The 15,597-nt window shown below is 43.3% G+C and overlaps 1 protein-coding gene across 5 annotated transcripts in view; it reads left to right on the top strand.

Moving 5' to 3' along the window:
- BRWD3 (bromodomain and WD repeat domain containing 3) overlaps positions 1-15,597 on the top strand; it is a 62,254-nt gene that overhangs the window by 883 nt on the left and 45,774 nt on the right. For 4 of the 5 annotated variants that reach the window (XM_054838893.1, XM_054838894.1, XM_054838891.1 and 1 more), the window contains 3 exons: positions 20-79; positions 8,848-8,998; positions 11,480-11,578. In XM_054838893.1, the coding sequence (XP_054694868.1) occupies positions 20-79; positions 8,848-8,998; positions 11,480-11,578 (310 nt within the window). Of the gene's footprint in view, positions 1-19; positions 80-8,847; positions 8,999-11,479; positions 11,579-15,597 lie in introns of those variants that run through there. The other variant, XM_054838896.1, reaches the window with a different exon arrangement.

Below are 15,597 nucleotides of genomic sequence, written 5' to 3'. Positions count from 1 at the left end.
CCCCGTCTCCCTCCCGCAGCTGATCCCCCGGCGCCTGGACTGGCAGGGCAAGGAGCACCGCCGGAGCTTCGAGGACCTGGTGAGCCAAGTTTCACTCCCCGACTTCCCCGACAAGTTCCCCCCACCCCGCCCCGCCGCCGCCCCGGGCGCCGCTCCCCGTGTTTCTCCCCCCCCCCCCCCCCCCCGTCCTCCCTCACGGGGCTGCGGCCCGCCGGGCCGCGGGGGTTGCGGAGGGAAGGGGAGGCGCGGCCGGGCCGGACACACACACACACACCCCGGGGCGGCGGCGGCGGGGGCTGCTTGGTGCTGACTGACTGACTGCGACGTGCTATTGTGGGGCCGGGAGGGTTATCTGAGGGCACGTACCGGGGCCCAGCCCGGCGAATGGCGCCGCGTCTTACAAGCCGTAGAGCGGCGGCAGGCGATGGAAGGTGGCGGCTGATTGGCTGCGGTGCCGCGGAGGAACTGGCAGGGAGGGCGGGATGGGGCGGGGGGCGCGGGGTGCCGGTCCCCCCTCTGTGTGTCGTCCCCTCGCCCCGCTGCCCTACGCGCCCCTCGCCGGCCGCCGCTCCTCAGCCGGGGCAGGGGCGGCTCCCCCGCGGCCTGCTGGGCCTACCCCGCCCGGGGACGGCGGGGCGCTCCGGCCGGCTTCTGGCAACCCGGCAGCAGCGCCCCCCGCGCCCCCGTCGCCTCACGGGGCGGCGGTTTGACAGTCTCTTCCCCCCCCACTCCCCCGGGGCTGGCAGGGCCTCGGGGCTGACAGGGCCCCGGGGTCCGCCTCCCCCCCCCCCCCCCCCCCCGGCGGGGGAAGCGTCACGGTGGCCAAAACACCGCGGTCCGTGGGCTGGAGGAGGCCGCCGGGAGCGGATTCCCGTCATGGTCCAGTCCCGGGGGGCGGCGGGGGGCCGCGGGCAGCGCGGCGGCCGGGGCAGGCTGAGCGGGGGGATTACATGTCGACGTGCCGCCGGGCCCGTCGCCGGGCAGAGCTGCTGGTCTGATTCAGGGATTCCTGGCTTGCGGCGGCAGCCTGTGCTGCAACCCTGCTCCTCAGCGGGGCTGCTGCGCCTGCTTTAGAATAAAAAAAAAAAAAAAAGGCATTTTTAGGAAATGTAGCGTTGAAACTATGAAATGCCTATGAAATATACGGAGTGGCTGCTTTGGCTAGATATAAACCATATGAATATCTGTCATTGAGAAAGGTCAGCTTCCCTCTGCGCTGCCATGGGGATGGCCGTGTTCCCTTCCTGCGGGAAAGATGGGTCCCGTGGCCATGAGATGCGCGTGTTCTTACCGGCCTCCGCGTGAAAGCGGCAAAGCTGAGAAGTCATTTCGATGTGTTTCTGAAGGGTGCAGACGGCCTTGTATTCATTTCTAGGAGCTCTGGGTAATAATATATGGCGCTGGTTTAGCACTTTGCTGTTGGAATGCTGTAAACCTAGTAGTAGCTTTTTAAAATATTGGTATACTACATACATGTGATGGCCACTGTCTCCTCACCTGGATGGATTTGAAAGCATGTCCTCTCTTTTCCCATCTTGCACAGTGCAATGGTGATGTGGGATTTTGACATCACTGTTGCTCAAACTGCTTTGTAGCTTGCTCAAGAGTAAGTTTTCCACTTTAGCAATATCGTAGAAGTTCAGATGCAGATGGGAGAGCTCCTTGCATTGAGAGGAGACATTTGTACCTGCTGGCTTTCCCTTTCCAAAGAATATTAAGAATTTAAGGTGAACATTATGCTTCATCATACCTCTTGTGGATAATTCCAGGACTGTGAACTGGATTGAGTGAACAGACATGGAGTAAGTACTGCATTCAATAAATTTTAATGCTATACAGCCTTCCTAGAGAACCTGAAATCTAACTTTAGGCTGTTTCAGGTTTAGCTTGTGACTGCACCCGGTACCCGAGAGGAATGTTAACAGTGGCAGCACGAAGTCTGATTTCAGACATACTGGTTTTGCTTAATCGGTTACAGTAACATATGCTTTTTTCCCCTTTCATTCTATGGGGCACAAATAGAAAAGCCTTAAACCTTTCTTTTTGTGTATTAGATGGCATTATTGAAGATGTGTCTTTTTTCTTAAAATTTCAGAAACAGGAAACAAACTTGTGTAAAGTGAGGCTTGGAATTAATGGGAAATTGCTTCTTGCTGTATAGATTTATCAAAATTAAGTGTAAGATTTTTTTCTCTTCTGTCTTAAACTGATCAACACTAATCAATCGGTTTAGATTGCCTTTTTATCTAGTATCATTTAACTGTTTAACATGATTTGCAGTAAGGAACAGGGCTATAAATGAATCATTGCAGTGAGATAGGCTGACGCTAGGTAGGACGAACTGAGCTTCTCTCTATTAATCCTCAGGCCGAAGCTTTCACTGCTGAGGATGTTGAAGAAAGGCCTTTCTTCCTCTCATTGCTTAGGGTCTGATGTATTTGGAATTTGGACCTTGGGTTGCATGATTGTATATTAACCTAAACTACTCAACTTCAGGGCTAGCTAGATGTCTGAATGTACTGTTTAGAACAAAGCCAGAGTTGTGAAGAACACAAATAACTCTGACCTTCATTTTTATTATCTCAGTCACATAATGAACCAAAACCAAAATTATAGATGCTAGCAATTGGAGATAAAGTTTTTTTCTACCCGTTTCTCCTTTTTGGACACTTACAGACAGAAAACCAAATTCAGTTACAATCTCTGCCTAGTGTTGCAACTACACTGGTCAGGCAGGCCTGAGATAAGTGAACGAGAGTATGCAAACCCAGAGAAGTCTGATTTTTTTTTTTTTTTTTTGTTTGCTCAATATTCTGCTTCGGCAAATCTGACAAAGTATTTCTGGTTCTTTTTTTTTTTCTGGTATTTCAATTGCTGATGTTTCAACTTTGTTTTCCATTCTCAGTTTGACTGTACAGGTTAGTGTTGGTATTTTTCAGAAAATAGACTGATACTCTTGCCATTGAGTATGTTGTTATTGCTCTTAAGGCTTTTGGAAACGATAAAGATGTAACAACCAAATCGCCTACTAGGTGGCTTTTATCTGGGGAATGTTTACTCCCACTTCACTCGAGCATTTAGTCAAGGTCTGAAAAATCTCTGAGATTTCATTTTCTTTTTTATTTGAACTTGGTCTTTTACTTTAAATGTCAGGTACTGCGAGGCAGAAGAGTAATTTAAGACACTCTAATAAGAATCGTACCTAGCGAGCAAAGCCATGCAGAGGATACTAGCTTACGTGTGTTTGTGTTCCCTTTGTCTTTTCTCCCTATTTCCACTCTGGACTACTTTTTATGTGCAACATGTGGCTGCCTGTCTAGGTAATCGTCCAGGTGTGCTCCAAAGCGGTTTTTGCTTTGTTATTGACTGCTGGTGGTCTTAAGACATGAAATGAGTTTGTGAAGGGGAGGGTCCTCACTCTCCTTATGCAGGCCTGAAGTATGTCAAACTTGCATGCAATTAGTACTCCTATTTTAAATTAACCATAGCAGTTCAGTGCAGAGTCAGCTGTTGTACAGACGAGTCAAGCTGAACCGACTCAGATTATCGGAACAGTCTCCAGTGGACCGCTGTTTGAAATTATCTTTGTTTATTCGTGATAAAGATGACTGGCTCTGGTCTGGTTTTCAAGAACTTTTTGATAGGCTGTCTCTTCTGGCTCAGCTTGTTTTGGTCTTTGTGCTGAAGGTACGTGTAATTTCAGGAAAAACAGAAAATCAGCTATTGTTGGACAGTGTATTTAAGTGGAGAATTTGCATCTGTGAACGGCTGTGCTGGTATGGAACAGCTTATGGGATTTGGCTTTGAGTTTCTGCCTTGCCCATCTGCATCGATTTAAAACTAGCTATGAGTCTGAGGTGCTGTTATTTATAGATGCTGCCAATCCCAGCATTAGCAGAGAAGAGATGTTATGGTTTTGTCACCTCAGGAAAATGTCATCTGGTAAGATGGTAGTTCCAACCCGTTCTCTCTGGGGAGACCGAGTGGATAATGGCTTTTTAAATTCATATGTATTTGCATACTGTTGACATCCTGTGCAAGTCCAAGTCCAGTATCTGAGCTTCCTTTTGCTGAGATTCCGTATTTGAGGTCTTGAGTAATTTCCTGCTTGCTCAGCTGCCTTGGTCCTCTTGGTCTCCTCTGCTGCTTTTTGATACAGTTGTCAATTGATTCTTAATTGATTGTTATTTTGGCAAATGAGAGAAGTGTCGTACGACTGCCTAGAGGTTAGAAATCTGCTGCTGATGCACAGCTGCCTGCCTGCCTGCCCACAGGGGACTGGGTATGAAGGAGCCTTCGAAGGTCTGCGTCGCTGCCTGCTTTGCTTGCATTATGCGGCTCTTGCGTCAAATTTAGTCTGCTTTGGAGCAATGTTTTGCTGGGCTTCCCAAAAGAGATGTTTCAGAGCTATCTGGTTCCGATCCCTGGGAAGACAGACATCTTATTATAAGCAGTAATCACAAAGAGTCTGTTTGTTTGTTTCCTGTTTATTGAAACCTTCCTTGGAGGAGAAATTGTCAGCAGTCATACCAGGGGATTTTGTTTGTTTGTTTGTTTCAGGGATCAACAAGCTTCTTGCCCATCCTCTTAGCTGCCCAGTGAGGACCCTTTGCTCAGTAGTCTTTGAGGTTCGTGGTAATGCTTCCAACAACAGAAACATAAACAGGTTTAGGGGTATGACTTTCTCCTAGCCCTGACCTGACTTCACTAATAGTTCTTTACTTGCAGCTGCTTATCACTGTAGCAACTGATTTGCATACTGGTTCAAGCAGTTGTGACTGTTACGTTCACCTGTGGTTGCTGATGTGGATTTTTTTAAAAGGAAGGATTCACTTTACCCAATTCTTCAAAGTTTTTTAGATCCATAAGACCTGTGTGGTTACTGTGTCAGAGAACTCTTCTGCGGTACTGTGGTGTTCTTGTGCTCTCATTTTTAACCTTTATAGGATCTTTCACATCTCAAAGGCAACAGGACACTTTTCTCTTTATAATTTATCCCAGGGTGCAGAACCTGCTCTCACTTAGCAGGTTTTCAGCTCTTCTGCATTATTTTAACATGCTCTTTTAAAAGCCTTTGTTAAGCATGTTTTTGGCCTGTATTAATTGTCTCTAATTTTCTCATTATTTTCTAAAATATTTTCTAATATATTTGAGGAAATGATAATATCTTTGTCGTTGTTTAATTGTGCTGTATGGGGTTTGGACTAGCATACACTAAGAGATGTGGCTATAACTGATGCTAAGCTTTGCCTTTTTCCATCCTCCTTTTAATAAAAATCTGATTTGGGAGATTTTTTATTTTTTTTTTCTCAGCTGTATGTTTGCAGCTTCATGTTTTGGAAAGATACTTAAAATCCATTTACAGCTATCTCATGCAGAGGTGAAAGGAAGGATTTTTGTTTCAAGTTCTTTTGGGAACCTGAAAATAGAATTACTTGGTTTGCTCTGGGCTGCGGTTTAAGCATTTTATCTGGAAGTTATTATGGAAAAAAAAAGAATCTCCAGGAGAATTTGCTGCTATTGCTGTCTGCCTCTGTAGCTGTTTGGTAATAACAACGGTGATAATATTCAGATTAAGGGGCATTTATTTGGGCTGTTCTGGCTTGTAGAAACATGCAAATGTGCAGGGAAAGAAGTGTGATACAGCCTTTCTTCTGTAGTATGGCATGGGTCTGATTGCAGGTGGCAAATCTGCTGAGTAGGGCATGTTAATAAAGTGAATGGTCACTTTGATGCGTGCCTGGTCTGCGCAATATGCTCCACATTAAATGTTGCTTAAAAAAGTTTACAATCTAGTAAAACTGTGCACTAAAATCTAGATGCTTCAGCAGCTCGCTTGTGCCGATTGAACTCTGGCTCTGTGGCGGATTTGCCAACTTTCCTGGTCTGGGCAGTGATAGAGCAGATGTCTGGTATCCTGAGCAGCTTAACGTCTGGATGTCCCAGGCAAATTACCACCAGGCACATGCAGATAACTGCTGCGTGCTCCGTCAGTCTGGCGTGTCCATCTTTCATCTTTGTGCGTTGACTGATCCGCACATGTGCCGATGTTCGCTCTCTTTGCTGTTTTTTATAAAACTGTGGCTTAGTCTGCTGATCTTCATGTAACAACTTTCCCTTTTCTGAGTAGATGCACTGAGTTCATCAGGACTGCTTGTTGAATAACGTGTTCTCTGTCTCCACAGTAGGATATTTGCTGCTGGGCTTACATCAGCACCTCTCTCTAGACATAGAATAGTGGAGATACTTCAAAACCAGCATGCTCCTGAGTAAAAAAAGGAAGCGCATTACACTAGGAGAATGGTTTGGACTTTCTGTGAAATTTTGTATTTCCAGAGAGAGTGGTATGTTTTTGGGTTTTTCCTGCCCTGGAAGTAAAAGGTAAAATTCCACAGCTTCTGGATTGGTTACTCTTTTTCTTCTTAATCTTTTAATCTCAAGCTTGATAAATTGCTAGAATTGGCAGCTGTCGACCGAGAAGCATGTTACTGATTATGAGAGATGTAAAAAAGAATTTCATACTCACATTTTATTAAATTGCAGATTCTCTCTTTAGAACCCTAGTTTCAGATCCTTTCAGATCCCTTACACACTGAAGGGAGGCTAGCGCAGGGTAATAAAATATTTTGTGGCATTAACACATTTATAATATGTCAGGAATAAGTAAGAACAGTAGGCAAATAGAAAAGTTGGGATAATCCTTTTATCTTGTTTTGACTTCTTTTTTATCACGTAATTTACAATGAAAGACAATTCATGCTTATACACTGAACTTCACTGGCTGTACAATTGGGAAGGTACCACTATAATTTTGGAACTCTATGATGTTGGGAAGAAAAAAAAAAAACCAAGTTAGAATGGCTGGAGAGACTGGTCAGTGCAAGAGAGCCTTCATGAGATCCTTCCTTGACACTCACAGTATGGAAAGTCATGGAATGGGAGTGAGTTAATGCAGTCATCAGGTTTACCGTTCCTGCAGAGGTATGATTCTTCTGTTTCCATCGAAAGGCCAGAGCCATGTCTTTAACATGCAGTGACTGAAAGGATGTGTGGAGAAGCCTGTCTCTCTTCTGTAAGAGTTTCCATTCAGATTGGAAGAGTTTTTGGTTGGGTTTAATTAAAAGTTAATTTGTGTATATCATTAGAAAAGTATTTCCTTTTTTTTTTGGTTAAAGTCTTATTTGTGGGATGGTGTTGATCCTGCTTGTGATGCAGGTGATTACATTATACAGCACATGACTCACTGTGTTGAGTCCCATAGCACCACTGCTGTTGGCCAATTGGAATGAATGATTTCCCAATGACATGTAGTAATAATCTGTTTGATGACATAGTTCAGTGAACAATGTTTTGGCAGCAGGTCTGAGTGAAGTACTTACCTCTTCCTCCTTCCCGATGCGTGCCGCTCCCTCTGGTGTGCTGGGGCAGGAGCTGGGCGTATCTTTGGGGTCTGGGCAGGCAGGATACCTGGGCCTGTCCGATGATGCTCTGCAGGTGAAAGAAGTGATCTTGTTCCTTGCTTTCCACCAGCTCTGATGTTTCTCTGAATCACAGTCAGCTTTGCTAAACCTGCCAGAAAACCTTTTCCTCCTTTTCCGTGATGAGCATTCCTAGCCAGGGCAGCTGACACAGCTCCCTCCATTGCAGGTGAACACCGGAGCTGATGCAGAGGGGAGCTTGGTCATGGCTTTAGCCACACTGGTGAATCAGTCTGGCTCACTGCAGCTGCACAAAAACTTGTCCTACCCTTCCAGGAGGGAGCTGCCTGGGTAGTGAGCGCTCACAGCCCTGTCACCGGTATTGGCCTGTGACTGAACACATATGAAGCGGTCATGTAGGAGAAAGAGGTGTGCGCAGGCACATGCCTGCTGTTATTTCTTTACAATGAGCACTGTTCTGGCCCTTTCAGGTCAGCTTTAGTATTATTTGGCATTAGTTTGTGGCTTGGTAAAACAAAAACCTGGTTTATGACAATCTCTTTCTTCATAATACTGCAACAGATACAAAAGTTGTAAATAGTTCTAATACAACTGTTTTTTCCATTGCCAATCATAGGTACTTAAGAGCTGAGTGACCTGTTACGGTTGATCTTTAAAAAGGAGATGGATGTAGCTGTATGTCCTGTGTTGAAGGAGCTAAATGAGCCCCGATGTTGAGTTTTTGCTGCCAGCTAGTAAATATAGTAGAAGTCAGGCAAGTGCAGGACATTCTGGATAATGAGGCACAATTTATTCGCTATTTGAACAAACTCTCGGAAAAACTATTGTCTCTCAATAGAAAACAGTCTCTGTCTAAAGGGGAAAAAAAGAAGAATGTTTTCTGGACATGGCAAATTAGGAGCCTACACGTGTGGGTCTTAAAGATACTGACTGCCAGTAGCTAAAAACTGGAGACTGTTTTTAGGATAATGTTTAGGGGTTTTAGGCTTTAGCACATGTGCTTCTTACAGTAATGCGAGTGTCTGGCAAGGGTGTTTCAGCTAAGAAAGAAATGTGAAAAGAATGAACTGAAGGGTAAAAAAGGCTTAGAAAGAGGCCCTAGACAATATTTTGGTTGTTCAGAGTACTGCACTGGGAATTCTGAGTTTCAGGGATTTTTGTATGTTATTAAGGGATATCCTAAATTGCGACTGTAGCTACTACCACCTGGAATTTCTGGTCTGACTTTTTCAACACTCCATGTCATTTTAAAAGACATCTTTGGTATAATGAATTTGGGGGGGTGTGTGTCAGGGGTTTTAGACTTAATTTCGGTAACTTTAACACTTGATTATGAACCAAACAAAGAAATACCAGTAGAAGCAAGAATAAAACAAGTTTCAAACCTCTGTGTTATTCATATGTTTAGGTGGCTGTCAATGCACACATCCCTCCGGATTATCTTCTTAGGATCTGTGAGAGACTTGGACCCCTTTTAGACAAGGAAATCCCACAGAGCGTCCTAGGTGTGCAGACTTTGCTAGGTGTCGGGCGCCAGTCTCTATTAAGGGCAGCAAAAGGTAAGATTCTCAATTTATGTGTGATTGAATTTTATTTTAATGATCAACCCCCCTTTTGTTTCGATTCATATTGTGGTATCTGTGCGTGTTTGCATGAACCCTGGTTTGTCTCCTATGCTTGTCAGCTTGCTTGTTGCAGTCCTACTAAAACACAGATATTGCTAGCCCTGTTACATGTATCTTTCTTTGATTGAAAATGCCATTTTGAGCCGCTCTTGCTTACAGTTGCCTGATCTTGCTTACAGTTGCCTGATCTTGCTTACAGTTGCCTGATCTTGTTACTTCCTTCCCCTACCTTCCTTTCTCAGCACGTTGGGCCGGTGTTTGTGCAAACGATGTGATGAACTAGATCTGAAAAATAGCCATTTTCTTTCATATATATATTTACATGCCTATGTCTAAAATAACCCAGCAGTTTGTATATTTTGCTGGGCTATTTTTCAGGCTGATTTGTTATATTATTTGATTCCCTGGCTACGCAGGCAGATGTGTCAGCTTGAAGCGCAGGGTGGCATTTGGGGCAGCATTTAGAGGGTGGGAGAAGGTGAGACTGATTCTTCAGTGATAATTCCTGCTTGTCCTTGCTTAAAGTTAATTTGAACGAAAATCCCCATTCCTTTCATGAATAGAGCACCAGTCCTATTCCTTTTGAAAAACTGTTCTGCTTGAGATAATGATCCTGAGAGCACAGTTTTGTGTTGTAACTAAACAGATCTGAGAGCCATCTGCTATTGAAAAGAATGGTTTCTCCCTTCCCTCCTCGCTCCATGTCCCTGCCACTTTTTCCCTGTAGGAGCCAGAACTTATTTGATCCTGTGATGTGCTGATTCAGAGCGCTAAAATGTTGCAAAATTTGTTATTGCTGTTGTAGTGAATTAAATTAGCTCACAGAAGGATCAGAGTGCCGGAGGTGACACAGGCAGCAGAGCATGGGTCTGGTAGAGGAGGAGGGATGGGAGAGCAAGACCTTCCTGTTTCAGTGGCAGTTGAGCACTTAATTTACCGCATCCTGTGAAGTCACACTGTGATGCTAACAAGGACTGTAGTATTCTGCTGATGCACTGGATATTGTCTGGAGGGATGTGCTGTTTGCAAAGTTATGCAAAGTTTTGGGACTGAGTCTTGTTTTGCCTATGCTTTGCTGTACTTGGGTGGAGAATTTCAGGTTTGCAGGGAGGCCTGCAGAGAAATGTTCCTTCATTTCACGTTCAGCTTGCATCTTAGAAGAAGACAGCAACAAAATGTAAAGAGAAAATAAACATTTTTGTGCAGGGAAACAGAGGTTTCTTAGGTGAAGTAGGGGACAGAGGTGAGGTGAATCACTGAAAGATACAGTGCTTCCTAAGCCATGTGATAAATTTATTGCAAAGAGATTTCTACTAGATTTGTGGTGGGTTTTTTTTTCCCCTTCAGAAAAAGGTGCTGTGACATTGTGTCATTTGGTGTATACACCACGCTCACTGATTTGAAACAGCGTACCTTTTTCAAAGTTGACATACATGGATTTCTGCTCCCCTTAGTTGTGTATCGGTATGAAGTTTCCATTTACCATTAGTATTTATAGCTGTTTTGATCTATTTTAGAAATATGAGTGCTGGTTTTAATGTGTATCATTGTAATACTCTGTGGTACGGTTTGGTTCTTGATGAGAAGGTGCTCTCGGGATTCTCTTTGAGTCATGTAAGCTCGTGCACTTCATATTCAGACATCTAAATGGTGATACACAGATCCACCAATCTGTGGCACTATCCTTCTGTTTCAGTCCTTATTCACCGTGGAAGCTCATTTCTCTCCTTCCAGATGGCCAGAGATGGAAGAAGTCCAGGTCTAATTTCTGAGGCACTCTGAACAGTCTCAGAAAAATCACTATTGTTCTAGAGAGAAGGCTCTCTGAGGCCAGTTGGCAGCAGATAGCTGGAGAGTCTTTAAAGAAAACAGTCTTCATTTTAAAAACAATGTTTTTTGGGGGGTGGGGTGCAGAGGAGAATCTGAAAGGAGGGCATATTGCCACCAATTGCAGGAAAACAGATTTATTAAAAAAACCGAAAAAACTCACTTCTCCCACTTTCAGGGAGCAAACGTGTGCATGTATGCGTATTCTTAAATGTACAGTTCCTAAGAAGAGATACTGTAAGTGTTGGGGTTGCAAAAGGACTAAAAACTTAACAAAGATCGGTCCTGCCTCAAAACAAAGTGCACCCATTTTTTTTATTCTCTTTTTCTTTTCATCAATTTAGACTCCCTACTCACCAAAACGAAGCAAAAATAAGCTGAAACCATTTACAGTCATATTGCTTAGGAATTAGAAATCAGAGTAGCAATCTTCTTTTAAGTGTTAGATCTCTGACAAATTATTAAGATAGGTCTTATTTTGGAATGCTGGGAGTGGTGCTTGATGCTCTTGATTCTGCGAAGAATAGGTCAGTTGGACCCGGTTTGGCTGATTGTTTCACTAACCCGCTCTTAATTTTGCCGGTACAGATTTCAGACATACACTATGGAAAGGATCCGCATTTGCGGCTCTTCACAGAGGCCGGCCTCCCGAACTACCTGTAAATTATGGGAAACCACCAAACGTGGGTGAGTTTTGAAACATACATAAGGTGGTTTTTTTCTTCTCTGCATTTTTATTAATCTTCCAGCTGGAAGTAACTTGTACTGAATGAAACACTATCATGGGTTTGCGTTAATGGCTTTTTTGACATTTCACCATGAATTAGTCTAAACCAGGACTCTTACTGGCAATAGAATAACCCTTTTTTTGCATTATTTAGGCTTGAGTCTTCCGTGATGTATGTACACATGTTAAAACATCGTGGCCACATTGAAAAGCTTTGCGTGACAGCTTCTTGTTTGGAGGGCAACGTGCTTGAGTACCTTTTTGTGACATACCTGCATAATATGCGCATATCCTTGTAAGATTGAATGGACATAATCACAGGAGCATGTAGACAATCTTTTCATTCAGGAGTCTTAGCCAGAACAAAGCGCCTGGCTCCCAGAGAACTTTTTTGACTCAAGAATTCATTTTAGTTCGATTATGACAAAAAACAGACTGTTTGCAACACCCCTCTCCAAAAAGGAAATAATCACCAAACCAGCCTTTGTGTTACTTCAGTTCCAGTATCCACACAGTTAGATAAAGAACTTGGAGAAAACTCAGATACATGTAGGCATTCAGCTTACATATCATCAAAGAGCTTCTCTGTTTTGCTTAAACTGAAAAGTATTTTCTTTGTATGGTCTGAACTTTCATTAACTGATTTTATAGCAAACAAATTTAATTCTTGCAGGCATAAATATAAGTCCTGTCGATCATGATTTGTTTCTTATTAGGGTATTTTATCTGTATTTACCATGTAAGCATTTGTGCAAATGTATAGGCTTTTTCCTGGTTTGTTAGGAGATGTATTCAGGTACTCCTGTCCCTTTGGAGATGCAGGAATGATGATGGCAGTCTTCTACTGCATCTGTTCTTCTGTTTGTGCTTCTGCGCTTTCTCTCTCATTACTAAAAATTAATCTTTGTCAGACACGAAAGTGGCAAAGCCTGGGCTGTTTGTGGTTGAAAGGTCTATAGTGGTGTGGCAGCAGTGTGACGGGATAGCAAAGTTAATTATGGGTCTTCTGTATGAATAAGAAATGGATATTGGCCTGGAACTGGTGCATAGGGAACTATTGCATTAGTACTTTTCCTGCTTTTGTCAGATAATTTATGAGTCATACTGTGGACATTAAAAAAAGAAAACTATTTCCATATATTAGTATGGTTACTTCTGTACATACCTATGTATTTATTCTTTTAGGCTGGTTCTGCAGTTACTTTATTGCTACCAGTTTGGCTGATGGATTGCTAATTGGCTAGATCACTGTTTTGTTGCACACACTCAACTTCTATTGCTGTATTTCTGTAAGAACTCCTGGACCAATTCTTTCATAAGAGGAGAATCAGACCATGTGTTTTTGGAATTTGCGGTATTATTAATGAACTGTGCTAGCAGATTGGACTTCAGCATTTGTCATGCTTTCATGACAAAGGTCTGTGCTGCTTGCTCGGTGACTGTTTAGTGACTTAGAGAACAGAATGATTTGTTGGTTTTGGTGTTTACCTATGAATTTTTTTTTTTTTTTTAAGAAATGCAAAGGTGTTATATGGAAAAGGGTCTTTTATAGACAGGAATTAATTTTTATAAGTATTGGTTCCTGGAAGAATGCAGTCCTCCTTGGTGTAGATACATAAACTACTAGTAAGAGAGATTAAGATAAGAAGTTGACTATACGTATGCTGTACAGGAGGCAGGAGTTTGGTTTTGGGATTCCCCATTGTTAGCCTGAAGTGGAAGTCCAAAAATTCTTCTGTGTCTATATGTGCAAAATGGGTGGGGTTTTTTTCTGGTGAGTAGTGACAGCCACAGACACTGTGGTGTGTGCGTGTGGCTTGTTATAAAATACAAGATGAAGAAGTGTGCCCAAACTCTTTAATATTTTGGCGTAGTTGTGAATTCCCATGCTGTGCTGGCTTTGTCAGGTTGAGTTTTCTGGAATTGCTCACTGAAGCAGTAGACACCCAAAATAATGTATGTTCATGAGTGAGATGAAATGATTGTGTGATTGCCTGTGCAGACTGGTAAATAAGGTAGAACTAGCAGCTTAAAGTATTTGTATATTGTTTCCTTTGCAGTGATAAAGATTTAAGCTTGCCACCGTAAGCGTGGGATTGCTTGTGGTTGCCCTCCCAGCCGGAAGAGTCATTAGCTGCAGTGGTTTGCCTTTCTGTCTGGATGGGGTTGGGGTGAGACCTTGTGATCTGTACTCCAAAATAAAAGGTGATGCACATTGGAACTGGTGTAAGAAATCAGTGTTGCCTTTTCCTAGTGTGTTTGTGCGGGGCTAGGAATCTTCTGGCTGGGGGAGCCTCCGAGAAAGTGCTGACCTGTGGAAGTTGTTCTCAGGAACGTGGTGTTTGTATGTTGAGTCTTGGAGGTCTGTGGTCATCTGCTGGGGGAGGAGAGGAAGGGAAAATGCTGTGAAAGCTTTCTGCTGCTGACAGTATAACATGATGAGTATAGTCAGGGTGGTCTTTTAGACCGTTTCTTTGCAGCTTTTGCAGTAGTGGTGGGTTTAGGACTCCCTTTGTGCTCTTCCAGTCCGAAAGTTGAAAGCTTGGTCGGTCATACAGTACCTCAGCAGTGGGAGGTAGTCACGTGTGCTAAACCTGCTTTTGAATACCACTTCGATTTTGTCAGGGCTTCTCTTTTTTTTTTTTTTGCAGGCAAGACAAAGCAGATTACAAAGAAGGTTATTTTCACCCTGTAGTTGATTACTAGAGCTATTCTAACCCGAGTATGAAACTCTTTATGTGGGTAACTGCTATTAGTGAAAATAACACAAAATTTGGACCCAGGAAGTTCATAGCATAGTCTCCATGAACAAGCAGGTCAGCTCTATGGAGACTTGCAGTCGAGGTGATCCAGCTACCGTAGGCCTGCCAAATAGCAGTGCTCTGATGAGGTCAGAAATTGATGATGTTTCTCTGCTGTAAATGAGTTCCATGATGTCAGCAGCTATGAAAGCTGGAACGCTTTGGTTTTTTGGTGCTTTTACTGGGTCTAGCTGTCTTTGTGGCCACACATCCACTCTTTGAGAAGGTGTTTTGCATGTGTGAGCCAAATGTTTGTTTCTCAGTGTTCTTATGAAATGCAGAGTTGCGTTTCTTCTGCACACTGCGAGTGGTACCCAATCTTCTTGCTTGATCAGGCCCTACGATGAGGTCACAGCTTCCTTACCACATGTCCTGGCTATGTAAATTGTTATGTCCTCGTGCTTATTTCAGAGAGTAAAATAGTATGATGTGAAGCCATCACCCTTAATACTAGAGAAACTATTTTTAAAACAAACATTTGTACCACTACTCTGTTTTCTGGTTTTGGTTGCAAAAAGCAGAGTGAGGCAACAGTTTGCAGGGAGAGGAAGAATTCAGGCAGTTTGAAAACTGCTGCAGTTAAGTGACTTCATCCGTGCTGGAATGTTTTAATTCCTTCTGAAGTTGTGACTTAACTTTGAAATTTGTGATGTCTGATGAATGTTTTTTAGGTTTTGTTTTCACTAATGGGTGGTTGTTCCAGGGTTTTGGTTTTATTCTTGCTAGGTGAGTTTTCTTGCAAGGGTTTTTATATTTATGCTGATTTAAGCTGTGATTTAAACATTACTGTTGTACAGCTTATGTGACTCCCATGTGTCCCCTGCAACTGTGCCTGTACTTGCAGTAAGGACTATAATTTTTGTGACCTTTAAGGACCAAGGACTGTGATAAACAAACAGAAAAATGCATGCGTTTTCCCACGTGTTGCCTTCAGTGCTACAGGTTGGTAGTTCGAGGTAGCAGTCATTTCAGCTGCTAGGAGTGAAGAACTTCATCTGAGAAGGCAGCCCTTTCCACTTGTGGACAAAGCTAACTTGCTTTTCTTAACAAGAAGCCTAGATGTGCTCACTTCTTGTGGGGAAATAACACCAATGCAGTTTTGAAAGTTTTTCCTGACTTGGCAGCCGTTACGCCCAGTATGGCATGAAGTACAGCAGCTAATTAGATAGGTTGCTAAA

This window comes from Grus americana, chromosome 12, assembly GCF_028858705.1.
Source record: "Grus americana isolate bGruAme1 chromosome 12, bGruAme1.mat, whole genome shotgun sequence".
Classification (NCBI taxonomy): Eukaryota; Metazoa; Chordata; class Aves; order Gruiformes; family Gruidae; genus Grus; species Grus americana.
This window is presented reverse-complemented; position numbering and strand designations above follow the sequence as displayed.